Genomic DNA, 26837 nt, shown 5'->3' on the forward strand with positions numbered 1-26837 from the left:
TATTCTTCTCCAGGGAGAAATATGATGACATAGTGTACATGGAGGCAGAAAGATATTTCATGTTCTTCAATTAAGACAGCTCCACTCTTCAAGTGAGCAAACTAATTCAGAGAAGTAATCACTATTTGTCTTTTAATACTGTTACCTTCCACTACAGGACACAATATATTGAAATGCAGATACCCTGATTTATTATGTCTTTTAAGCAATTAAGTCCCTAAGCACATTCAAACAATATCCCTCAAGTACCCTGAAAAGGTATCAAATGTTAAATTACAGACTTTAATATTGCAAATAAATTTTCAAAACCTTAGAATTAGGCTGCATTCACCCATATTTAAAGAACTATTTAAAAAATACAATCTGTAAGTCTTTTCACAATTTCAATTTGGTCAACCTCTCTAAAAGAGTAAAACCCAAACAAAATCCGCACCTCAGAAACTCAACCCAGTATGCCTCTCTGCAGAACTGCAGGCAGCTGAAAATTATTCCTGTGCTCCTTCTGCACTTGACAGCATTAAATAAATCCTCTCTCTGAAGGGGTAAGGATAAAAAAAAAAAAAAAAGCCTTAATCATTTAAAACTATTATTTATTGTTCATAAAAATTGAATTTAGCATTTTAGATCAGTGAAAATGAAATGACCACACCTGTTTCCATATATAAAAATGAGCCTCTATTTTGATCTAATATATTGTGCAGTCATTTAAATGAGAATAAAGCCCTGCCTCATTTCTCTTTACCTTTACTAACTGTAATACAAACACAGGTAAAGAAACAAACGAGAGACAAGTGTTTTGGTCACATTATTGGCTTGCTGCATAATGGCAACATCTTTTCCTCTCCATTTCCTAACTTAAAGAGCAGTAAATCTATTTTAATATTCAGCAAAAATAATTTCAAGCTTTTGATTAAAGACGACTGATTAAAACTAAATTATTCCCATAAGGGATGGTCCACTTTTAGCAACAAATTCTGAAAATGAAGTATGCATATTATGCCTTGAATTAACGAGATCTTGCTTCAAATCCCTGATTTTTTCAATAGCCATAATGACTCTACTGATTCCCGGTTTCATTTAGAAATCTCAGAATAAACCCACAAACTGAATTCAGTGATAACTAGCATATTCCAACAGGATGGTGCAGCTGCAAATTAGGAATAGCCGAAACAGTACTGTAAGCTGTCCTAGAAAGAAACTGCACGTGATGAATAAAGAGCAGAGACCTTGTAAGTTGATTCCCACCACAAGCAACCTTATTTAATTCCCTTTTCAACTTACACAAGGCCTTCTCAAAAGGCTATGAAACAACACAGATGCCAGTGTCACCTAGCTTTATGCCACTTTCTTAGTACAGATGGCTATAATATTATTCAGTAGTGAAAGTACCTGGGAGAGGTAAGAATATGGATGAAAGCCAGCTGGCTCAACCTTAACCCAAGCAAGATAAAAGATGATTATGGTAAGAAGTGGGAAATTGCAAAGGACCAAATGCAGGACATGATTTTTCTTCATAAAATGATGAGCAGAGAGACCTTTTATACATTTTACAGACCATTTAAATCAATGTTTAGTAGAGCTGCTGCTAAGCTTCAATTACATTGTAGTTACAGCTACTAGTCTAAAGCACCAGATGTAAAAAAAATCTCTGTCTTTAAATTAAAGATGTGTAGAAATTACCAAACTTGAGTCCATCTATACTTGGGACTGAATCCATGCCAGCTAACTGTAGATTAAGACAACAGTTAATTCAGAAAACTCAGTTCCTCAAGCTCCTTAAATAGTTAATGAAAAGAGTGGCCCACTCTCTCATCTATGTCTGACTAGACAAGAATGCTGATTTTCTGGGTTTTAAAATATGGTGGAAGAAATAAGGACTAATAACTGGACTAATACAGGATCTCATCAATTTAAAAGCAAGGAAAGAAAGGCTGGGTATACTGCTTTATTGCAAGATTACTATGAGGGTATTATTACTGTGAGTACTGCTACAAATAGTAGTATAAAACTGAATTCTGTAACACTACATTTTGTTTTGTTCAAAGGCAAATGAACTCAAGCTGAGAGAGGTACAGGTCTATTTGATACCTGGGAAATACAGGTTCTACCATAAGAGAAAAACAAAAAAACTTGTTGTGTTTACTCTATGATACTTGAAACTGAGGGCTACGACTGCATTTATAAATACAACCATGAGTAAGAAGATTAACACTAAAGAAGAAAAAGCCCTATGAAAATTAAGGGACAACAGACTGGTATAAAGGGACTATGAGCAAATTTAACCTGGAAATTAGAAAAAGTCCATCCAAATCCTAAGGTTATTCAATAGCTTCTGCAGAGGAACAGCAGGGACAAAACACTAATTTCTTTTAATAATGAGCACATATTGCTTATGAAGCAAAAAAAAAAAGATCATTTTATCCTGGAGGTCCATTTCAGTTCCTTGTTCTTTTCTCATTACGATCCTGCTTATGAAGCATGGGACTTGAAATCAGTCAGTGGGGAGCCGCTGTATGCCCTATAATGCCACACCCAGCAGAGCAAGCACCCTAACTGTATGGGCATAGTAAAGCCTAAATGATCTAGTTTTCTGACCCACTTAAATGATCAATACAAAGAAATGTCTCAATTATCTGAAAGCAGATTCATAAAACAAGAATCTTATTAGAATTTAAAGCACTATGGAAATTTATTTGACAGCTCAGTGATACTGGTAGTCCTCCATAACGATTGCATGATATTAAAAAAGATTAATTAATATAACTTATAACATTCCTGGTTTGATCCGACAATTAAAGCAATCTTTGTGTGATACTGTTTTTGTGAAGATAAGCACTTTAAGGACCTAAAAACATTAAAAGCTTAGAGGGCTTCAACTCTCATTAAAGTTGTCATATCACTGGACCAATCCTAAATGACTAAGTTTTCCTGAATTACTTCTCTAACTGTGAAATATCATCACTGCTAATGTTACCAAATGCTTTGTACAGTAAGGACTGAAGAGGATTTGATCTTCCAAGTCTTTCAAAAGGTAACTTGGCTTTTACTTGGAAATTACAACTTTTTATTATTCCCACTGCATGGAACCAAATTTATTTCATCTTAGAACTTTCAGTGTTGGTTTGGTTTTGTTTTGTTATTTTTTTTTTTAATAATTAAAAGGAAGAGAAGATTCAAAGTGCATAAAATAGGAAAATAATCAGAACATAAATAAATAAAATAGCAGTATGTTTATGGACCAGAGACAGAGGTTGGCTTATACCTCCGCAAGGTCCGAAAAGAGTGCTTGGCTTGTGCTACGTCTCAAAGTATCCCAATAGCTTCTGGGAACAAGGTCCTCTCCTTCTGTTTTAAGGACCTGCAGAAGTTTCAAGAAGCACAATTGTTTGAAAACCAACAAACAATAAAACAACCATTTACAGACTTTAAAACTTTTCCCAACTGATCTTCAATAGCATGGCTTGCTTCCTTTGCTTCTACACAGAGAAATTTCTATCCAGCTAAATGACACTTTATAAATTAAAAGAACACTGGTCTGTTACAGCTATTTGCTTATTACTCATAACCTGGCTGTGCAAAAAGTATCACCAGACTCCACTTTCCTGAACAAAATTAGAGAAAACATCCATTTAAATTCAGTATTTTGCTGTTGGTTTTTTAAACAATTCTGTGTTGCCCCCAAAAAAACATTAATTTATGTACTTACAAAATTTCCCATTGTTCAAAATATAAATATTACAATACAGCTAGCTACCTAAAATTGCCTTCATCCAATAATCAGGACATACTTGCACCAATGGAAATAGAAAAAACAAGTCTCGTAAGTCCAACTTCAACTGAAACATACTTATTCAGAAAACACTATGCACATCTGAGGATCAAACTTACCTTGTTTAAATAGAAAACAAGTGATTAATCTCTCCACGCAAAATACGCTTACATTTTGCTCTGAAATGTTTCATTTTTGAAAGCCTGAAAAATCCTCCCCTATTAAAACAGACCTTCCTTTATCTTCCCTTATCTTGCAACTACTCTTGGCAGACTATGCAACACATTCCTCCCACCCCCCACTCCCCCTACCCCGCCGGAACCTAGGGAACATGACCCTAAAGACAGTAGAAGGCTATTTGAACTTGGTTTGGGTTATTGCAACTGAATGAACTTTCTCCTTTCCCTCCACAAGGTAATATAAACTAGGTCTCCTACTTTCAGGGCTCCCCGTTCACATCCATCTGGGCAAGCAAAACAAAGGCAGAATGAGTTTAATCTTCTAATTACAAATAAAAACTTTGTTGTTTTTTTTTTTGACTCAGCTCACATTGCTCTCTTAGAAGATTTATGCTGCTGTGCGATGTATAAACCTACACTGTTATCATACAGAATACGGTACAGACTTGAAGGTTTATTGTCTCTATGTATTCTACATTATGTCAACATTTTATGTACTGCTTCTACAAGTTCTATTACGTACTTCCTCCACTAACCAATTCAGTTCAGCTTTCTGTAAATTGTTATCAAAGAAACATGATGAACTACCACAAATCATACCCATGCTTACTGTATATTATATGCTTGTTTCCTTTTTGAAAAATTCTGGTTTTATGTATCTTTCTCTTATTATGGAGTAACAGTTCCTGCATCATGGCCACAGTATTCTCACATATAATTCCATTCAGTCCTAAACTGCTAAACTCATATAATTTGTTTACTTCAGTGTGGTACAGGGTTAAGTCCTTAGCAGTTTCCCTCTTACACTTTGATGTTTTATTGGGTCATGTGAATAAACAAAACCTCATTCTTTTCTGCATACAATTCTGTAATTATCTGTTTGAAGTGTTCACTGAATTGGTTCTCTTACTGGAGATTTACTTTATCAAATGGAATTAGTACTTGTAGGTGTGCACATTTTATTTATCTTACATGCATCTCATCATAATTAATCATGTTCTGGTCAGCATATGGCTAGAGAAAAGAGTCATGCAATACATGCTGAAGTAGCCTCAACACACGGCTGCAATATGCCCCAGAACATGACTTGAAAGAATTAACCTATTCAAATAAAAATACAGAAACATTTAACCCACTTAAAATATTGCTGTATGCACTCTATGGCTTATAGACTAGACCTTGACACTTCTCATTTGAAGGATTAAGTGAGTAGGAGGGCTCAACACTCTGGACTATCCCAAATGTTTTAGGGCTGCATCTCCTTGGTCTTGAGTATCCTCACCTCCCCAGGACAATAAGGCAAACTGAAAGCTGTTACACTTCTTGTTTCAGTACGAGAAACAGAAACCCAAAATAATCAATTTTCTGGACTGGGGGATTTGTCAGATACTGTGATTTCCTATACATCTGACTCTCCTTTACACGGTGATCTCCATTCAGGTTGCAGGAGGGCAGAAAAGCACGGTGCACACCTGGGCATCATCTTGATAATGAGTTTGGATATGGCTGGAATCTAGAAGGAGACTGTTTACTAAAATTACTATTACTTACTAAAATTATTATATGAGTAGGAAAGCCTAACTAGTTTGGTTTCATTTTAAAACAGGAGGCAGCACAGGAATACGGCAACCACTCTACAGCATCTTTCACTGCAGTGAAGCCTGATCTAAAATCCATTGACTCATAAGGCCTTACATTCCCTACATTATTCTCACAACACTGCAGCATCTACATCATGTCACTGCATCTTTTCATTCAACAGACTTCCTTCCTGCATACTGCCCAGATTGTATGAGCTGACTTCACAGGTAATAAAGTTGTGCATTCCTGTGAATACTTATAAGAAACAGATTTTAAAATTGGAATTTCACTAGTTGTCTAGTTCTCACAGGTTCCCTCCCCTCACTTCAAATACCAAATTATCTTTTTTTTTTTCAACAGTTTGACTTCTGCTGTGATCCAAAAATTAATTAGATCATGATGAAGACATTAAAAAATCCAGAAGATCTCTCTCTTGCTGATTCTCTCTCCCACTCCTCAAAACTGATTGAAAGTTAAGTTTACCATCACCTGTGTAATACAGGCACCATTTTATGTAGATCCTATTCTAGTTCAGCATTGAAAGTTCTTATTTATTTGTTTTCCAAGTGAAGCACAAAAATATAAAAGCTCTCTAGTTCTAGTTTCTTTTTTGGCAGGGGGAGGAACTAAGAGGTGAAGGATTCATTTGACTAATTATTATTTCACATTATACACAATAAGACAAGAGAGAACTGGATTAAATGACTCATATAGAACGACTTAAATTACACACATTAGTTAAAAACAAGTCAATGATTTCTTAAGACATATTTTGTCCTTTCCCGTCAAAATAACGTTTCCTTCGTTTTATATAAATAGAGCAACTTTTCCTCTGGGTACGCTTGCCTGTTTCAGAATGCATGCAACAAGAATGCACTTTTATGCAAGTAAAGATACATCACATTTTTACTGATTAGCAGAAACAATTTACTTGATGAAAAAGACAAATACAGTTAATTTTCTTATAGCAGACTATTTCACCTCACTGGTGAAGACTGCATACATTGAAAATAACCGGAGTACATACACTGTTAGTAGAAGTATGATATCCATACAGCTGAAGACGCTGACATACAGCAAACATGGGCCAAACCAGGTATCACGTCAGAATGACGCCAAAAGAAGAGGGGAGGAAAAAAAAAAAAAAGACAACAGAATAGGTTAAGACAAGCATAACTTTATATATTACTAGATTTGTTTGTTTTTAGAATTACAGTGAAGAAAAAATGGTTCGTCTTTAATCTTATTCTTCAAAATTTCAAAAGAGAAGTACAGAGTTGCAGAGATTACTCTCAGGAGAAAGGTTCCATTTTACAATCCTTACTTTTGCCTAAAGCACTTCCTTTAGGTGTAAGTTTCCTTGTTCAGAATAAAGTGTGTGAAAGACTCAACAGCTGACCTACAGTTTCGAAAAACGAAAAACGGAGAAGGACAGGTCTCTCTGGGTGGGAAGAAAAGATCCCTTTTTATGCTCAGGGAAGGTTTGAAAAGTAGCTAATTCTTGAAATGCAGATTTCCTATGGCTTCAGGACAAAGACCCGAGATCAAGCACCTATGGTTTCAGATAATGGGCACTATGAGAAGCTTTGCACGTATGACAAAAACTTTCTTGTGATAGAGAATTTTTGCCATACATATGCAAACGAACATGTTTAATTCTGCTGTGAGCTTGACAGGGACTTGTCCCTGATTTTACCTGTCCAACAGTAAAATAAGTTCCTGCTACTGATGCCATCCTCCAGACAAACCACCACAGACTTGTCTGACTTACCTTTCTTGTGCACATAAAAGCCGCAAATTTGACATTACATGAGTATCCAATATTTAACTAAAAACGTTTTTCATTGGTCATAATCAGTATTTAAGAAAAAAGTAAATCTGAATATAAAATCTAAGTTCACTTGAATATTTCATCTGCTATTTTAGCATCAGGATCAGTATGTCTACATGAACAGCTTCAGTTAGTTACGAGCAGGAGTATAATTTGGTCTTGCCACTGAGATCTCTCACTCTCATAGACAATAACACTGGGTCATTACTATTCACTTTTCCCTAAATTTATAGACACCAAACGGAATCAACGCGGCTGTCATAATATGTAATACACTATTAAAACACTAGTTTTTCCTTTCTATAGACCACTCAGGGATTTTTTAAATAACTGCAGTTTGGGCTAAATATTGCTTTTTTTCTATCTATAAAATTTTGCCTATTATTTTAATGATATGAATTTACTGTTTGAAAAAAAAGAAAGTGATTAATGAAATACACAATTTCATCCTATATCAATTAAAAAAAATCCAGAAAACCAGCTACCAGCTGTTACTACTCTTACTTACCAGCATTGCACGTTTTTGTTCATCTCCTTTTCTTTCTCTCTTCTCATTTTTTTTCCTGAAAATTTCTTGTAGCTAAAAAACAAACCATTTTGTTCTTACTCAGTTTTTAGGCTATTTCACGTGCATAACAATAATTCATTGTGAGGAACATTACAAACTGTAATTAAAAATATCAGTGTTTCAGTGGTGCTTTATTGTTCATATTAATGCCTTCATGTTCCTCTTGTGACCTTAACCATTCCACAGAAACGAAAAAGGAAATGTTCTCTCCACAAGGTATAATAATTCTATTTGGGAGCACAATACTAAGAATAACCTATTTAGCTTTACATTTTAGCTAATCAAGCCTATAATAAAAGGGGAAGGTCCAGCCCTTTTCACCACCTCTAGGTGCATCCTTTCTTGTCGGCTACGAATTAGTGTCTGTGTGGCTATGTAGTCAGATGGATCGATCTTTTTTTCATATTGTTAAGTTTCCAGCCAGATCAGTTCTTACTCCTGCTGGCACAAGGGAGGAGTGGAAACACCTGGTGGGGGTGAAACATTCCCTTTCAGCAGCAACAAACTACTACTCAAGAATAATTTAGCAAGTACCCTTTTTTTCAAGTCTGTTCAAAGAATACCTTCAGGTCTTGTAAAATACCCCTTTCACAACTTTCTCTGCTTTAAGAGCTTTAAACATGACTTCTGAGAAAACCTCAGATACCAGATCTAAAACATACAGATTCTTCAGCATACTTATTTTTTGAAATTATAAAGTCTTCCAAGCACTGGTCTGTTCTTTTCTTTAAGTACCTGTTTTATTTAGCTATTTTTATTTCTAGTAATACTTGCGAATATTCCCAAACAATTAGAAAAAAAGTATTACAATGCTTAGTTTTCACTGCAAGAGAGATCAGTATTAAGTATGTAAGATGCCATCTATATCTCTACCAACAAACTTCAGCTTTCAAAACCTGCACATGAAAATACTGTACTGCCACTTGCAGCATTTGGTAATCTGAAAGTGGAATGGAAAAAAGAATAAATGCTGTGGCTAAAAAAATCCTTCTACCTAGAATATGGTATTTTCACAACCAAACATCATGGCATACAGACACAATTGTGGGAGTTCTTCCAAAGACCTGATTTCACCTACCAAGAGTCTGATAAAAACTGATACTCTAGTGACATGGACACAGAGCTCCCCAGGGATCAGAATGTGAAAGATAGAGTGTGTGTGATAAATTCTACACGCAAATTTATCAAACTGTATTTCAGAATACTGCATTTCAGGGAAGGCAGATTACTAAGACAAAGGGTTCAGCAAGGTCTACTGCAGGGGTGTAACACCACTGAAATAAATGAACAGTGTTTAGAGATTAAATAGCAGATGAATTTGTAATTAATGTTTTAAGAATTTCCAAAATTGACTACTGTGTTCTGGAATTGTCTCTTTCCAGAACAGAGCAGAATATTGTGTGTATATGTCTTTGAGTATGGGACAAATTTACAGACCTTGTTATGTTTTTTCTCACTTTTTTGCAAACCTGCGGTCACAAATTACCATAACCTATGCTGACAAGAGTCACGATATGACATTTAGGTGGATGGCCTAGGGTATTACACTGCTTGCAACGCTAAACTGTGGAAAAAAGAAAAGCAAATGAAGAGAGAGAAGCAGAAAGAAAATACCTTGTGAAAAGTGAAGTGACAAGCCATCAAGTAGGAGAGGAGTGGCAGCAATTGAAAAACCAGAAAAGATCAGTAAAAAAGCAGTGCATCCTTATATGTATTTCCCCTGCCACAGAGGCAAAGGGAATAGGATTCTGTTGCATTCATCATTAAAGCACTTGCTAAACTTCTGGAAATGGATCTTTTGTTCAGAAGAAATGCTATAGGATACCAGTGAGTAGAAAAGGGAATGCAAAAAGGATCTAGGAGTACTTTCATAGGAACTTTGTTTGAAAGAGGATAATGAAATTGACTGCTGAAAGCAGCAAAGCCAAGATCTCCTGTAACAAGGTAACACAATCCTTCTGTTCCCTGACCTCCACCCTATGACATAAGCAAAGAAGAAAGAACAAACATCATGGAATTAGTTTACAAGACCACTAAAGCTGTTATCAGAAAAATTGTTTTTCAACTCTTCACTACACATACTCTTCAAGAATTGCATATGATCCCTACACCAATATGTTCAAAGTCTCTTCATTTGCAAACCTGAGCAGTATTAGCTATACTTCCAATTCTATGAAGTATACCTTAAATGTTCGATAGAATTCAAATGGGAACACTTAAAGAGTGCCCTGCTACCAGGCGCACAGGAGAGGATGCACATGCAGGCAAAGTAGAGATGCCAAATGCATGTTCTGGGGCTAGGTCTATCACAGCTGCAGCATCATTGAATCAACTATTGTATTTACTTTTATTTACACAGACATTATCCATCTACCTACTTACTTTAGTCTTTCTCACTTTAGATCTAACATTCTGACTTACAGGTTGTCCTGGGTTCAGCAGTAGCAGTTATTTTTCTCCTTCTTAGTAGCTAGTGCAGTGCTGTGTTTTGATTTTTTGGCCTGGGAACAGTGCTGATAATGCTGATGTTTTTAGTTGCTGCTCAAATGTTTGGCCTGGCCAAGAACTTTCTGAGCCTCATGCTCTGCCATGGAGGAGGGGAGGCTGGGAGGAAGCAGAGACAGGACACCTGACCCAAACTGACCAAAGAGGTATTCCATACCACAGCACATCATGCCCAGGGAGGTAATGGAGAGTTACCCGGAAAGGCATGGGGACTGCAGGGTTGGAGGAGGTATCGGTTGGTGCTCAGCTGGGGGGAGTGGGGCGAGTTATTGGTCAGCTGGTGTTGAGGTGTTGTATTCTTTCCTCTTGTTATTTCCTTTATCATTATTATTATTGGTGGTAGCAGTACTGGTTTGTGTTACACCTTAGTTACTAAACTGTTCTTATCTCAACCCACAGGAGTTGCATTCTTTTCGCTTCTCCTCTCCGTCCCTCCAGGAGTAGAGGGAGGGAAAGAAGGTGGGGGGAGTGAGTGGACAAGCTGTGTGGCTGGGTTTAAACCACGACACTGGTTTTGATGTACTTTGTGAAGGGTCACTGACACGGTAATCAAGCATTTAGGATCAGGTTTAACTTATACACATCTGTTAAATACAATAATAGGTGGAGAACAGTGTATCTAATGTTTGAAAATTCTGCTTTCTTCTATCCACCAAGACTGGTGAAGGAAAAGAATAATAAAAAGGAGTTTTTATCAGGAACCATGGCAGAGAGCAAATAAAAATCAAGATGTGAAGAGGACTATAGAAGCATAATTAGAAAGAAAGATGAAATATCTACAGTTAAATGGTGTTCTTGCTTCCTGCCTTATATGCTTACTTAATTTTCAGCATCAGCTTCTGAAAGACAAAGCCTCCTGCTTCAACCTCCTCCCATTTAGCTATTGTAATGGAAGCTGTTTTTTCCCTCAACTGGAAGAGATGGTTGTTAGGAACTAACAATTGGAAAACTGTGCATATTTAATACTGGAATACAAAAAAATGACCAGCATGCCACTATTTGCAAGATGTCAGATCTCATTTTCGTGAAAAGGAGAACTGAGGGAAGTTCAGTTTGTTTCCCTTTTCTTTAGGTTAGCATAGCTTATATGAATCAAACCTTGTAACTTGACTTGAAAACAATTAAGAAACAGCACACAAGAAATTAGGACGCCTTCATTTTAGATAAACCATGGTCTGAAACTGAAATACATTCCATGTGGCTGTTTCACCTTTATGTTTTGCTCCATTTTCTTGTTCTTCAGAAAGGTAGTGGGCTTTTTCTCATATGTTTCACCGTATTTATTTAAAAAGTCAACTACACAAAAAGAAGTATGAAAAACTGGTATCTTCTGCAAATACATCTGATTAAATTCTCACAAATATTTTTATTCTATCAATCACCTCTACTTGTTTAGTAGAAAATAAAGGCCTTGCGCAGTATTCAGAAAGCTTGTCTAAACCACTAAACACAAAATCTTAAATGATAATTTTGAAAATGTCAAAAACTATGTTTCTGCCGTAACTGAGTAATCCCAGACATCTGCTGTGTACGGATAGTACCAATTTAGAAAATTGTGATTTATACTGCCTTGTGGAGTTTGTTAATGTAAAACCATGTAGGCGTCGTTAAATCAGAAACCCCAGTGCGGAGTGGGTAATCTTCGGCATTTCATGATTTTTTTAAAAAATTACCAATTTTGTACTTCATCAGTGACATTGGTTTAGAATAGCATTAACTACTCTCCCTTTTTCTTTTTTTAATCAGAAAATAAATGACATTAACATAAACCTGAAATAGCCCTCTCGTTTCAAGGCTTTTTAATCTTATACTTATCAGTGCAAACATGATTCTTCCGTACTTAGTGGATCCTATCATGAAAATGATGACGTATTAGAATTTTACAATGCAATTATCAGATTTATCATGATAAAAATCAAATTATAGTGGGTCATTAAAGATTTTTTGAAGATTTTTCTGTCAAGTGATGAATTATTCTTAATGCCCAAATCTCAATGATGGGAAATAAAGCCAGTTTTTCTTTCCAACTATGTGCCTTTTAGGACTGTTTAGATTTCTAACCAGAAGAAAAATAAACTGTCTGATGAAATAACTAGCAAGAAAAATTTACAGAACTGCTTTTTCCAAGCAATAAACTGAGTAAAGCTCTAGTTTGAAAAATACTGTAATTCAGATTTGTAATTAACAAAACCATGGGTGTAATGAAACTACTGCCAAATTCTAGATGTTCTGCCAACTGTTCCTACATACATGAAAATTATTCAGCCCCAAATCAATTTTGCTATCAGTAATTTTCTCCTTAAAAAGAAACCAATGAACCCCAAATTAACAAATTGCTTCAGCATATGGGTTTCATGTGTATATATATATATATATATATATATATATATATACACACACAGTATGTTTTATTTCATTAGAAATCTTGTCCAAACCAGATGATAGCGCCACATTACGTCAGTCAGTATTTTCAGGTCACCTGGGTTTATATGCAAAATGAAAGACAAAGTGAAGTGGTCTCCCAGGAAAAGATTCTTTTGCAAGTCCCTCCACCATTATGGTAATTAAATTATTCTTCTGACCACTGATACAACGATATTACTTTAATAAGCTAATTACCTGTGAATGCAGTAGCAATTAAAAAGATCCAGAGTAAAACTGGAATTAAGCTTCAGAAATAATATGCAACTCACCTGTGCACTGTAATAAGGAGCTACTGTTTAAAATTTACATTTGCCATTTACATTAAATAAGACACAACAACTACATTCAGTGAACAGATCATGTTCTCATGATTACTGAAGACAGACAAAAAATATGGATTTCAAAAGTAGATAAAAATATTCAAAGACTGAAAATATACGTACCACTAAGAATTCCTTTTTGTCCACCATCTCATTGCCATCAGTATCAAACATGTTGAAAGCAATTCTAAAACCTGCATGTGGCTCTGCCAAAAAAAATTCCCTATTAAATTATTTGCTTGGAAAGAAATCGAATATAAAACTCCAAGAAACTATTTGGTGTCTGTTTATAACAGCCATATCCTCAACTAATTTGAATTAATACATTTGTGTACATAGTAAAATAATAATATCTGTAAAACAGTATTATCCATGCTATGAAAACAGAAGGCATGCTCTCAAATTCCTAGATTAGGGGAAACAGAAAGTAGAAATAGAACATGGAATATCTAAAAAAATATCACACAGTACTGGCCGGTTGGGGAGTTAAGAGTGTTAGTTCACAACTAGAGTCCATTTTATGCTACAAAACACACATTTGTAGAAAATAAATTCCCTGTGAAAACACAGCATTCTAAAACACACTTTAAAATTTTTGTGAAAAAAGGTACAAGATGCAACTTCTGGTCAAACAAATGATGTGTTGAAAAAGACCCAGAATTTTCTCGTTTACATGCCTAGAGTCCCCGAAATTTAAAATTAGGCTTGAATTTTGAATTATTTCTGAAATATGAGGATTTTGAAGGTTAACTGTAAGTGAAGCTTCAGGCAACATTTTGGTGATACTCAATGATTTGCGATATGGATGAATAATGCCCAGAAGTTAGTAAAGATAACAAGGAAACTATGGAAGAATATCCATTGATCCAACAGTTAGATTGTAAGGGTTCAAGGTCAAGTTCCTGCTCTGATTCATACTAAGAATCCAGATCAAGTCTGGAGAAAAAAACCCACTACCAAATTCTATAAAAGTGTTTTAATTACATACAAACAGAATAGAAGTGAAACACTTTGCTCCTCACAAAAAATACCTCTCTAAAAATCAAAACACAGTCTATATCACGCTTAGTTTACTCTAAGTTACTCTACTTCGGTTTTATGAGTGCTAGAAGAATATGTATTCAATTTTGTTAGTGTTTTCTAACATAAATAAATATTTACTTCAGTTTGGCAGATTTTGTATTTTACAATTGTCTCACTGATGTCACCCATTATGGACTAATAGGTGAAAGAACACTGTATCATTCTCTTCTCCCCTTACTCAGTATCCTTTATGAACTTTAGCTAGAATTTCTATAGGAATTTCAAAGAAGAAAATAAATTTAAGCTCTTAACTGGACCTTGGCTGAAGTGTATGGCTCAACTTTGTCATCAGTAAAGGCATCCACCTAAGTAAAAGGTGTTCTGGATAATAAAGCACTTAAATAAAACGTGACACAAGATTCCAGTAGGACAGGAGAGGTTCAAATGGACAGAGAGATGCATGACATGCACGAGAGGGGAAAGGAAAGAGTATTACAACATACAACGCATGCAGAACTTGTAAATTTATAAGAAAGCTTTTGGTTTTGTTTGTGGTTTTTTGTTTGGTTGTTTTTTTCGCTTCCAAAAATACTTACTTGTTAAAATACATAAGAGGAATAAATATTCTGTGTAAGATATCACACCTGAAGACAAAAAAAATAAATGTATGTTATGCCATATTAGTTTTCCCTTGTCTTCACATCCAACTTGAAAACATTAAATCTACATATAAGAAGAACAATTTCTGTTGCATATGCATATTCATACTTGTGTACACGTGACTGTATTCAAGCTGGTCAATGAGTTAGTTGTCTAAAATATTGATCTATGGAATGGCGGGGTCTCTTTGGGTTTGACTATATTAGGGGAGGAATACATTGACTATAGAATCATAGAATAATTAGGGTTGGAAAGGACCTTAAGATCATCTAGTTCCAACCCCCCTGACATGGGCAGGGACACCTCACACTAAACCATCTCACCCAAGGCTCTGTCCATCCTGGCCTTGAACGCCGCCAGGGACAGAACATTCACAACCTCCCTGGGCAACCCATTCCAGTGTCTCACCACCCTAACAGGAAAGAATTTCCTCCTTATATAGAATCTAAATTTCCCATGTAAGTTTTAACCCATTACCCCTTCTCCTCTCACTACAGTCCCTCACGAAGAGTCCCTCCCCAGCATCCTTATAGGCCCCTCTTCAGATACTGGAAAGCTGCTGTGAAGTCTCCATGCAGCCTTCTCTTCTCCAGGCTGAACAGCCCCAACTTCCTCAGCCTGTCTTCATACGGGAGGTGCTCCTGTCCCCTGATCATCCTTGTAGCCCTCCTCTGGACCTGTTCCAACAGTTCCATGTCCTTTTTATGTTGAGGAGACCAGAACTGCACACAGGGCTCCAAGTGAGGTCTCACAAGAGCAGAGTAGAGGGGCAGGATCACCTCCTTCGACCTGCTGGTCATGCTCCTTTTGATGCAGCCCAGGATACGGTTGGCTTTCTGGGCTGTGAGCCCACACTGCCGGCTCATGTTCATTTTCTCATCGACCAGCACCCCTAAGTCCTTCTCCACAGGGCTGCTCTGAATCTCTTCTTTGCCCAACCTGTAGCTGTGCCTGGGACTGCTCTGACCCAGGTCTAGGACCTTGCACTCGGCACAGGTAAACTTCACAAGGTTGGCATCAGCCCACCTCACAAGAGTGTCAAGGTCTCTCTGGATGGCATCCCTTCCCTCCAGCATATCAACCGGACCACACAGCTTGGTGTCACTGGTGAACTTGCTGAGGGTGCAGTCAATCCCACTGTCCATGTCACCGACAAAGATGTTGAACAAGACAGGTCCCAATACCGACCCCTAAGGGACACCACTCATTACTCGTCTCCAGCCGGATATTGAGCCATTGACCACAACTCTTTGTGTGCGGCCATCCAGCCAGTTCTTTATCCACTGAGTGGTCCACCTATCAAATTGATGTCTCTCCAATTTACAGACAAGGATGTCATGCAGGACAGTGTCAAATGCTTTGCCCAAGTCCAGGTAGATGACATCAACTGCTCTACCCCTGTCCATCAGTTCTATAGCCCCATCATATTGCTCAGGCAGGATTTCCCCTTAGTGAAGCCATGCTGGCTGTCACCAAGCACCTTGTTTTTCATGTGCCTTAGCATGCCTTCCAGGAGAATGTGCTCCAAGATTTTGCCAGGCACAGAGGTGAGACTGACTGGTCTGTAATTCCCTGGATCATCTATTCTCCCCTTCTTGAAAATGGGGGCTATATTTCCCTTTTTCCAGTCATCAGGAGCTTCACCTGACTGCCATGATTTTTCAAATATGATGGCCAGTGGCTTAGCAACTTCATTCGCCAGCTCCTTCAGGACCCGCGGATGGGTTTCATCAGGTCCCATGGACTTGTGCATGTTCAGGTTCTTAAGATGGTCTCAAGCCAGATCCTCTCCTACAGTGGGCCTAAGGTCTTCATTCTCACAGTTCCTGCGTCTGCCTTCCAAGACTTGGGTGGTGTGGTCAGAGCCTTTGCCAGTGAAGACCGATGCAAAGAAGTCATTAGGAATCTCAGCCTTCTCCAAATCCTGTGTTGCCAGTTCTCCCGATAGCTTCTGGAGGTGGCCCACACTGTCCCTAGTCTGTCTTTTATTTGCAATGTACCTATAGAATCCCTTCCTGTTATCTTTCACATCCCTAGCCAAGTTTAATTCTAACTGGGCCTTAGCTTTCCTAACCTGGTCCCTAGCTTCCCAGACAACATCCCTATATTCCTCCCAGGCTGCCTATCCTTGCTTCCACCTTTTATAAGCCTCTTTTTTCCTTCTAACTTTCCTCAGCAGCTCCTTATCCACCCAAGGAGGTCTCCTGGCCCTCCTGCTGCACTTCCTTCTAGTTGGGATGCAGCACTCCTGAGCTCGTAACAGGTGATCCTTGAATATCAACCAACAGTCTTGGGCCCCCCTGCCCTCTAGGGCTAAAACCCATGGAACCTTACTAAGCAGGTTCCTGAAGAGGCCGAAGTCTGCTCTCTTGATGTCCAGGGCAGTGAGCTTGCTGCACGCTCTTCTCACTGTCCTGAGCATCTCGAACTCGACCATCTCATGATCGCTACAACCAAGGCTGCACTGGAGCATCATATTTCCAACCAGCCAAACAAGTACAGTCAGTGGAGAATGGCTCATTAAACAGAAGCTGGCTGGATACTCAGAAGCTAATACAAATTACGTATTTGATTTTCTTTCCTAAAGCCCCACCAATAACTCATGACAACACTCTATAACAGTATGAGAACATTAATAGTGCTCCCCCCAATACGTACTATCTGAATACAAGTCTTGACTTCAATACGTTTCCTAAGTGCATGCCCTATATTAACTGAAAACTTAGCTTCATGTTACTTATGAAAGTACATATTTTGAGTTGTCCTTCTATGAACATTTTCACAATAATTACATGAAGCTTATATTAAAACTCATACTAAATGAACGCATTAATTTTATTAAATATTTTTAAACCCTGTCAGAGACACTTGTACTATCCGTTTTTCTATGTTCAGAAGGAATTTAAGGAATACATTCTAAGCTTTTACCCTTTCATTAGATGCCAAAAGGCAATCACAGTGTGGAATGGCACTTCCTTTTCTCTCCAGCAGTGATTAAGGAAAAATTTAAACTAAAGATGAAGTCAATATCCGAATAGCATGTCTGGTACCACAACCTGTATTTCTGCTTTTCTAGCTGTGGGGTATAGTGATAACCTTGCAGAATGCCCAGAGTACCAATAAAAAGAAGCACCTTACAGTTCAGTAAGAACTGAAAACAGTGACTTGCAGCTTTCCCAAACGCCTTTAGCTCTAATGATCTTTGAGGCTGAACTAGCAAAACTGGTTCTTGATTTCTAATCAATTGACTTTGTCTGTCCTCCAAAACTAAAAGTGTTAAGTCAGTCCACAATAGTAGACTATTTCAAAAGAGTAAAAAAAAAAAAAGTAACTAGATGCCTGAGAGTAAAGATGTCTATCAACTGGGATTTTCAAAAGTTGCTGGCTGTCTCCTTGATTTCAGTCCAAGTCAGGTGCAAACACTCTCCTAAAAACAGCCACATCTTTGGATGTTTAAATATATTTTAAAATCTGACTTACATGAATATGTAACAAAGCATGTAAAGTCATCTGATCTTTTTTCACTGAAAATCCTGTACAATCAGACTCAAAACATTGTATTATTAAGGTAGATTTTACATTTATTGAACACATTTAACATCAGCATTTCCACCAATGCTCAAGTAAGATACTTTGGCATCTTCTACTAATATGTACAGCACCAAAAGTTTTAAATTAAATCTGTACTGTAATAATATTCAGGAGGGACTCTCCGTCCTCTTGAATAGCTGAGATATGAAAATCTCAGCTATATTTCTCTTGGATCTGTCCAAATTTCCAAATGCCTCTCCAAACCTTCAATGGTACTTCAATACTCCTCCCCAAAAGCGACTGTCCTGAAAGAGGAGGACCTTCAAGAGAATCAGGTTGCCTATCCTCAGACACAAAAGAAAAAATACCCAACCAGACAGATCTTAAACCCTCAACCTTTACTAGCTGAAACACTGCCCATCCAACTACCACTCCATTCATAAAAAAAATAAAATTTTTCCCACCTTTTGATCAAAGAGCAAATTTAAGTAGTCAAAAATCAAGATTATAGTACTGTGAGTAGATCTAGTTAGGAAGGCTATTAATTATTGTTAATACCACCTATTTTTTTCCTCAGCTCCACACTGAAGGTTAGCAAAGATTAAATGCAGGCATTTAAGTAGACATGTTCTATGCTTTCTCTTCTTAATTTTATACAGCTGCTTGCAGAAATCAGTTTTCAAAGCTCTGCTTGAATCTGTTTGGACAAGCAGCTATCAAGAAATCAGGTATCTCAAAGGTTCTCATCCAGTGATGTAAAGAGTTTTTTAATAGCCAGTCAATACATGTAAATATGTATTTTTGTTTGTTTGATGACACCTTCTTTGTTGTAAAACAGAGGAAGAAAGTGTGCGTGTTAAGCAGTCCCTCACTGGTACTACTGAGAAAGCAATATAAAAGGTCTTGAAAGCACTCTCTTCTTTTGTTTGTACTGGTATATTGTGGCTGCAGATAGTTCTGGTTGATTGCTGTGAGGGAGAAAGATTCTGAAATGACACTGAATGAAAAAAAAAACTTACACTAAAAAAGAAGAGAGGGAGGTCACTCTAGAATAAAGCATAAAAATAAAACTTAACAACTGCATAAATCTATGTGGCTCATCTGATTTAAATCAAACTACAGCAAAATAAATGGACATAGGCTTTTGCTACTTTCTTCATATTAAAATGTGCACATTTTAAAGAAAATTAATAAACTAATACATAAAAAACCCCTCACTAATTAAGGATTAAGGAGACCTGAATTCTATCCCCATTCCTTTCACTAGCTTACTGAATGAACTTGTCAGTCATAAGACCCATCATCTTTTCTTCTATTAACTATACACAGGGATAATAGAACTCACTTTTTATAAAGGATGTTGAAAAGCTATGGAACTGCTAAAGCTTATTACTAATTTTACCAGATTACAAAGCCACTTTTGTGTCCTCTGATTCCACAAACTTCTGTAGAATTTCACTGGCAGAAAACTGAAGTAAGATATTGTTGAATTAAGACTGCACACTGCAGACATTTTATTACATACTTACGAAGCACATACAGGGTTGTTTCTTTTTCACTGATAACATACTGATGTAACAGATTCTGAAGCTGAATTTTTACGTAACTAATATTTCAGAAGTCAGCTGTTCTGACTACATAGAAAGCAGCCTAGAGCAAGGAAATAACAAGAAAATACAGTGCAATGATGTGCCAGATTCTGCATCTCTGGAGTTCCAGCTGCAGACTCAGAGGAAAAAAAAAAAAGCACCTCCATGCACTAGATTCAAACTTGAGATCCTCCTCTGACGTGCATACTTACTTCGTTAGCAAATTTGAGCTACACTTAAAATAGATCCATCAATTACACACAAAAACTTGGAATTTTGTTTCTGGCATGCTTATTTTAAACATTCCTAAACCATCTTTATTTCATAGCAATCACTTGCGGCTGCTTTTTAAAATATTTTTAAATGCTCCACCAGACCTTTCCCATTCTGAATATAAGCAAAGGAATACGTGGATTATGTAGCACAAATAGCTTTCAAATGTCTGCATGCAAGCCATCGTAAAAAAAAAAAAAAAAAAAGAGACCAGAAGTGGCTCTTGGCTCTTCATTTACCAATAATGTGTGCTTTAAAAGCTATCAAAATCCTTATCTGCAGAATTTGAAGGGATATATAGCATTTCTGAAACTGTCTCTTTGTGAAGAAAATGCTTATTTAGTGATAGAAGATATCATTACTGTCTTTAAAAATAATCACACATCACCGAGCCTATTAAAAAAAGTAAAGAGATAGTGCCTTTATTAGAATATTTTACCTATGGTCTATAGATCATTCTTTGTTACAATGAACTGAATCTGAAACATTCAAACGTCAGTTTAACAAACTCTACAATACCAATTCACTTGAAGAGCCTAGCTGAAAGATGGAATGATTAAAACATTATAGAGACTAAAGAACACTTTTCCATGCTGTAAAATGTGGAAAGCAACAAATGCTTTCTATCTTGTTGAAGATGTGACTCAAATTATAATATCACTTCAGCCACAATAAATTAATACAAGTGATAATTTGGTTCAGGAAAATAAACTACTATCCCTTACCTTTCTCATTAAGGTTACGAAAAAGTTTGGATGATCCTTTCCAAACTGGTGGTGTTTCCATGAGGATCTGATTCAGCTCCTAAAAGAAGATTTAAAAAAGATAAAAGTACACATTTAAATATTTGATGAAATAGTTAACAAATTATGAGCAAATATTACGAATCAATATAAAAGACAAGGAACTGCATGCAAATCTGCCAGTTAATTTAACTTCAGTTTACCACAATGACTCTGGAAGTACTCAAGCACATACATAAATTTTGCACACATGATTCTTACAAGAAATATTCATCCACATAAATACTGTTTGCAGAATTGGAGAGAGACATGTAACGGATTTGCTGCTGAAATTACTCACCACTGCTCATATTCACTGAAGCCAAGGATAAGTCCCCCTGGATTTCAGTAAGGTTTTCATACAAGTTCCAAGCAACTGTTCTTTTAAAATACTCAACCTGAACTAAAGCAAACTTCATCCATGAATATGAATGTACTTTACTTAAAATACAGGGATAATGACAGTCTTTTTGCAGTTGCACAAATGTAAAAAAAAAAAAAAAAACCAAGAAAAACATAAGAGGCACTTAGCAGTTTTTCATACACCTGTTACACTTGTAACACTAAAGAAACTCAAGTCAGATGTAGGCTGAGGAAGGAACTGACAGAGGCTTGAGAAAGTCAGTAAATCAACTACAACAGGCACAGCTGATAAAGTATCTGAGATTCTGCACTCAGCTGAGTCTGAAGTGACAAAAATTCAGAAATTAAAGTCTCTTTCTCCCTTAAAAAGAATAAATATTAAGAGTCCCTTATTTCTCCTGTGACTCTAAATTTACTGCATGAAAGAGAGTATCTGTATAGAAATCTACGGTTTTAAGACAGCACAGGAATTATTTCCCACCTGCTTTGAAAGGGATCGCCACTTTTTAGTACCTGCAACAAAAGACAAAGTTATGAATGCACAGAATTTAGTTATGCCAGTGTGGTGCCATAAAAATTGGACTTCACCTATACTGTGTTTTCCAGCCAAAGAGCTATATTCCCTACTGCATGAGGATAATACTTGACCTCATTCCAAAATATCCTCTTTTGTATTTAAGAAATAATTAGTTTAATACATAATAAACTCCTAACTTTAAAGAACCAATTCAGATGTATAGTTTTTAATCCAACTCTGGTTCAGTGAGAAAAGATACTTTCTACCTCCAAAATACACCATTAAAAGATTAAACAGGAAATACAAGGCATTCATGTTAACCAGTGTTATCAATATTATGAAATTATTATTTAGTAGCAGCAGTAGCAGCATTATTACACAGCAGATTGTAGGGAGACCTGGATTCTGCCTCTTGCTTCAGGGATTACTCATACCTTTTAAAACAAATACAGAAAGAAAGTCTTGGAAACTACAGCAGATGCCAAGACTCCCTTTGGCCATTTCTAATAACTCAGATCCATGCTTCCTCTTCTAGCCTCTGTCAGGCTCAATGTTTTGTTAGTAGTCTTAACAGAGGAGCTGAAGGGGGCCCCCAGTTCAGAACTGGAACTGCTTGTTAACACTGAAAACTGATGAGTAAGACTGAGTATATGCTTTTTTCATAATGCCTTACATGACAGACTCCAGGAGCAAAGATACTTGCATCTGACAATGGTTGTCTACAAGTATCCAAGAGGTTCATTGTCACACTCAAGAGAAACATACACAGGTTCAATATTAAGATAAAGCACTATGAATATCAGAATTCACAAAGGTACAAAAAGTAGCACAGTGTGTGGTCAAATCCATAACTTTTTGGTTGGTAAAGGCTCATTTTCTAGAGCAAACCGCTCTGGCATTAGAAATCCCTTCCTTATGATGAACTCCATGCTCCATGAAGTAACTACCACAATACAGAAGCTACTCACTATAGTCTATCATTAGTTCATGGTTAGAAACTTACTGAAATTTTAGCCTTACATCTTGGTAAAGGTTAGCACCAAGACTGTCCACAAATCCCACTCTAACTATGGTGAAATTACATCAAGGAACATTATAACATGAGCTAGCAGATTTTCATGTAGTTTTCAGTTCAATTTTTTAACATCAATTAAAGTCTTGTTTCAAAATACTAAATACTTCGCCCACCTCCCCAACAACCTCATTTGCCATATAAATTGATAAATGTTTATGCCTACCATAAAAAACTTGCAGAATAAATATATCTAACTTTCCAATCAGATAATTTCCCAGTCTCATACATGATATATAGATTTTCTTTCTGGACAAGCAAGTGAAAATTTATCTTACAGCTCAGAATTACTCTAAAGTACTATAGTTGGAGCTAAAGGAAACAAAATATATTTCCTCTTCTCTTAACTGGCTTTCTAAATATATAAACATATACACAGACGATAAAAATGTATCAAGCATGACTGCTAAAACTGTTAGATTTTCCCAAATGAAAGCCTGCACTAAAAAATCATTAGCAATTACAGCATTTATCATATATCTCTTTTTATAATAACCATCTGTAGTCAAAAGTTATGTTTTATAAAAGAAAACATACTCTTACGGTATTAGTGTTTAATCAAAAAAGGAAGTGAACACCCTCTTGACTTTTGTAGGGTTTACAAGATTTCCAAAGTAAATCAACCACAGTAGACGCATTCACTCCATCACAAATCTCATTCAGGTCTAGTATTATTAGCTTTTCTAAAAAGTAGACATAAAGAGCTACTATTATTACTCTTCAAAGGGCATTTTTGCTTTTTGACAAAACTCAAGACCTTTCTAGTCTTCATCCACAAAAAAACCCAGGTGAATGTTTTTTGTTTTTTTTTTTTTTCCCCTGCAAAATATAGATGCTCTACTGTGTCAGCCTGAATGGACTCCATTATTTATAACTTGCAGCTTATTTACAAAATGATCCAAAAATACAAAATAAGATGTTTAGAATGAATTATTTTATTCAGAAAAATACCTTCCTTAAACTTACTACTTGCAACAGAGCAAGGCAGAAAATTAAGGCTTGCCCAAAACAGACAAAGCGGTACTTTGGCAAAGCTGCAGTACGAAGGTTAAAATTAACATAGCCGGAGATCAAAAGCTCGAACTGGTAATCTGCAGGTCATCTACTTCATCTATTATTTCCTACTTGTCAGCCTTCTTCCAAATGTCCCACACAATATGACTTCAACTATAATGAAGTCATCCACTTCTACTTAGTTACAGCCTCTTACACTATCCCTCAAAATAACTATCTCAGTCATGTAATCTCTGATACTAGTCTATAAAACTAAAGGACATACAGGATAGTTTTGATTTCAGTCTCAAAGACTAACTGTATGCACAGGAAGGATTTTGGTACATAAAAGATTTGCCACACTCAGAAGGCTGCCTAACTGTTCAACTCCAGATTTCTTCACTTTTGGAATGAGGGGAACAGAATGTCCTTGTGAGTTTAACGTTTTTTGGTTTGGTTTGTTTTTAAATCTGAATACCCGCTGTCAGAGAGCAGGAAACATAATTTTCTTTAGCATGGAAAAATCTTAATAGCAAATCATATATACAGTGTGTTCGAGCCAATCAAACTGTCATTAAATTGAGTTAAACTGTTTAACTTATGTCCAGTATATGGCACAAATGCTTCATGACCATATGTGGTGGAACTCAACTCCATAGTAACAGAAAAAGGAAGACTTGGACATCTGGGCAGAGGAAGTAGATGTAAAATGCTGATATGTATTTGTATTAACTTCTGTGATAAGGAATCTGCTTCCTCTCATTTAACTGCAGAGCTAAAAAAAGAGAATGAAGACCTGCTTTCTGGTAAAGAGTTTCAAAGTTTTCCAAGTTTTCACCATCTAAGCTTCTGTCTTTATTGTTACAATGAGATTATATCTTTATTCAAAAGTTACAGAAGTTTTGACGACTGATGTGCCATGGCTGAATTCTTTCCTCTTGTTTTGTTACTGTTAAGAGAACAAAGGGGAAAAATCTAACATCTGTGCAGAGCTTTAAGCTCTCCGTTGACTGTTTTAGCTGCTTTTGACTGTTCTCTATACTAGCTTTGTGGTATAGACTTTAGGAAGAAAGACTTAAGGTGAGTTATTATACATGTCACACCTGAGCAAAGATACTCACTTGCCCCAGAAGTTGTGTGCTGCTACCAATGCACTGCAAGCCTGAGGGCCAGGAAATCAAACTAGATCAGAAATAGATCACCTTACTATTTAGTTATCCTTTGATACTTAAAGCAAACATTTTACAATAAGTGAATTAAAGTTGATAGTTTATTTTTCATTAATTTAATTAACACATAGTGCTTAAGTCTGGCAACTTCTAAGCATAGAAAGTGGATCCCCTGGGGGACTGAAACTTTTAGTCAAAGCATGTTATTTAGAAAGATGTGATATGGTTGTAAAATCTCTGTAGGGCAAAAAAATCCCAACATGATAGCAGATAACAATTTAAGATGGCAAAAATTGCAAAATAAAATTATCCTAAATTATTTAGGACACTCATATCTTGCCTATTTACACAGAAACTACAAAGAGGAGGAGGAAGAGTTTTACACCTATACTGACCTGCTCAGGAAAAAGAAAAAAAAAAAGTAACAGTAACTGTGTCAGTGCAAATAGTACAAATGAACTTCTTGTCTTTCACACCTGTTGACCTCTAAGACAAGAACATTTAAATAATGACAAGTATACAGATGTTCACAATCTAGTAATAATCAGGATACTGACTGCATGCACTTGGGGATACTATTAAAAAAAAAATTCTGGAAGACGCAGTACCTTTTTACCACAATCAGAAACAGAAGTAGTAATCAAAAGCAAATGAAAAAATAACAGACACCACTGGCATTTTCCCAAGCAATTTAATCAATATAAAATTCCTGCTTACGTTTGGGCTCATCACTTGTGACAGCCTGAATGAAGTCGTATGGGGTCATATACAGCTGTCCTTCAAATTCTAAACTGGCAAACCTGCGAAACCGTTGCTCCCGAGGAGTTGCATAAAGCTCCAAATCTTCAAGGTCTGACCTGTTTTCTGTAACCTTGAAACAAAGAAGGAAACAATTTTAATGTGCAAAAAAAGTTTTGTTTTACAATTTCCACTGCCATTCACCATAAAGAAACTGTAAATATAAGGGTGATAATTCATAAGTTCCATTCATCCAAATACTTTTGTATGGTGAGAGCTGAAAATACAATCAGGATTTCACTGATTTCATTTTCAGTCTTCTAGAATTTTAGCAATCAATCTTTAGGCTGACACTACCCAAATTGCTGACACTACCCAAGCTCAGAAAAAATTACAAAGGAAGAAGAAAATGAGAGAACTTAGGCTCTTGAATCATAGAAGAAGGGGCAACTTTGACTCAAGGAAATCCACGTAACTTAGGCAGTAAAACTTTAAACAACTCTGCTAAAATTATTTAGTTCTCCAACATTTCCAGAAGAGAATGAAATAACATTTTTTTATATTGCTTCTTAGTATAGAGCACAGCTGTTGACAAGAGTAAGCAAGACACCTCATAATATACCCTAATGTAAATCTTCTATGAATACAACTGTATCAAGAGTCCAGTGCAATTAAAGCTACCATACTTGGGGACAGAAGAAAAGAAAAGCACAATTACTTCTCCAGAGTTGCAGAAGTACCATATGGCAGCAATTTCACACCTCATGAGAGTTTATAGATGTCAGGAGTCTCTGGTATGTTTACCATCCAGCTGATTTACATGTAAACTTAGTAGTACAAAACTGTAAGTGTTCTAAATTATTACATCTTTGTGTTACACTGTCCAACCTTATAACAGAAAATACGTTACCACTATGCAAAACCTCTCTTAGCCCATAACAAGGCAACCT

At 36.4% G+C, this 26837-nt stretch overlaps 1 protein-coding gene across 3 annotated transcripts in view; it reads right to left on the minus strand.

The window, feature by feature from the left end:
* The window catches only part of MICU3 (mitochondrial calcium uptake family member 3), a 54068-nt gene that overhangs the window by 17151 nt on the left and 10080 nt on the right, over nucleotides 1-26837 (minus strand). For all 3 annotated transcript variants that reach the window (XM_065696642.1, XM_065696659.1, XM_065696648.1), the window contains exons 2-9: nucleotides 25867-26020; nucleotides 21880-21911; nucleotides 20979-21057; nucleotides 14797-14844; nucleotides 13301-13383; nucleotides 7869-7940; nucleotides 6557-6595; nucleotides 3263-3358 (exon numbers count right to left, since the gene is read on the minus strand). In XM_065696642.1, coding sequence (XP_065552714.1) covers nucleotides 3263-3358; nucleotides 6557-6595; nucleotides 7869-7940; nucleotides 13301-13383; nucleotides 14797-14844; nucleotides 20979-21057; nucleotides 21880-21911; nucleotides 25867-26020 — 603 coding nt within the window. The remainder of the gene's footprint in view (nucleotides 1-3262; nucleotides 3359-6556; nucleotides 6596-7868; nucleotides 7941-13300; nucleotides 13384-14796; nucleotides 14845-20978; nucleotides 21058-21879; nucleotides 21912-25866; nucleotides 26021-26837) is intronic.

Source organism: Lathamus discolor, chromosome 1, assembly GCF_037157495.1.
Source record: "Lathamus discolor isolate bLatDis1 chromosome 1, bLatDis1.hap1, whole genome shotgun sequence".
Taxonomy (NCBI): domain Eukaryota; kingdom Metazoa; phylum Chordata; class Aves; order Psittaciformes; family Psittacidae; genus Lathamus; species Lathamus discolor.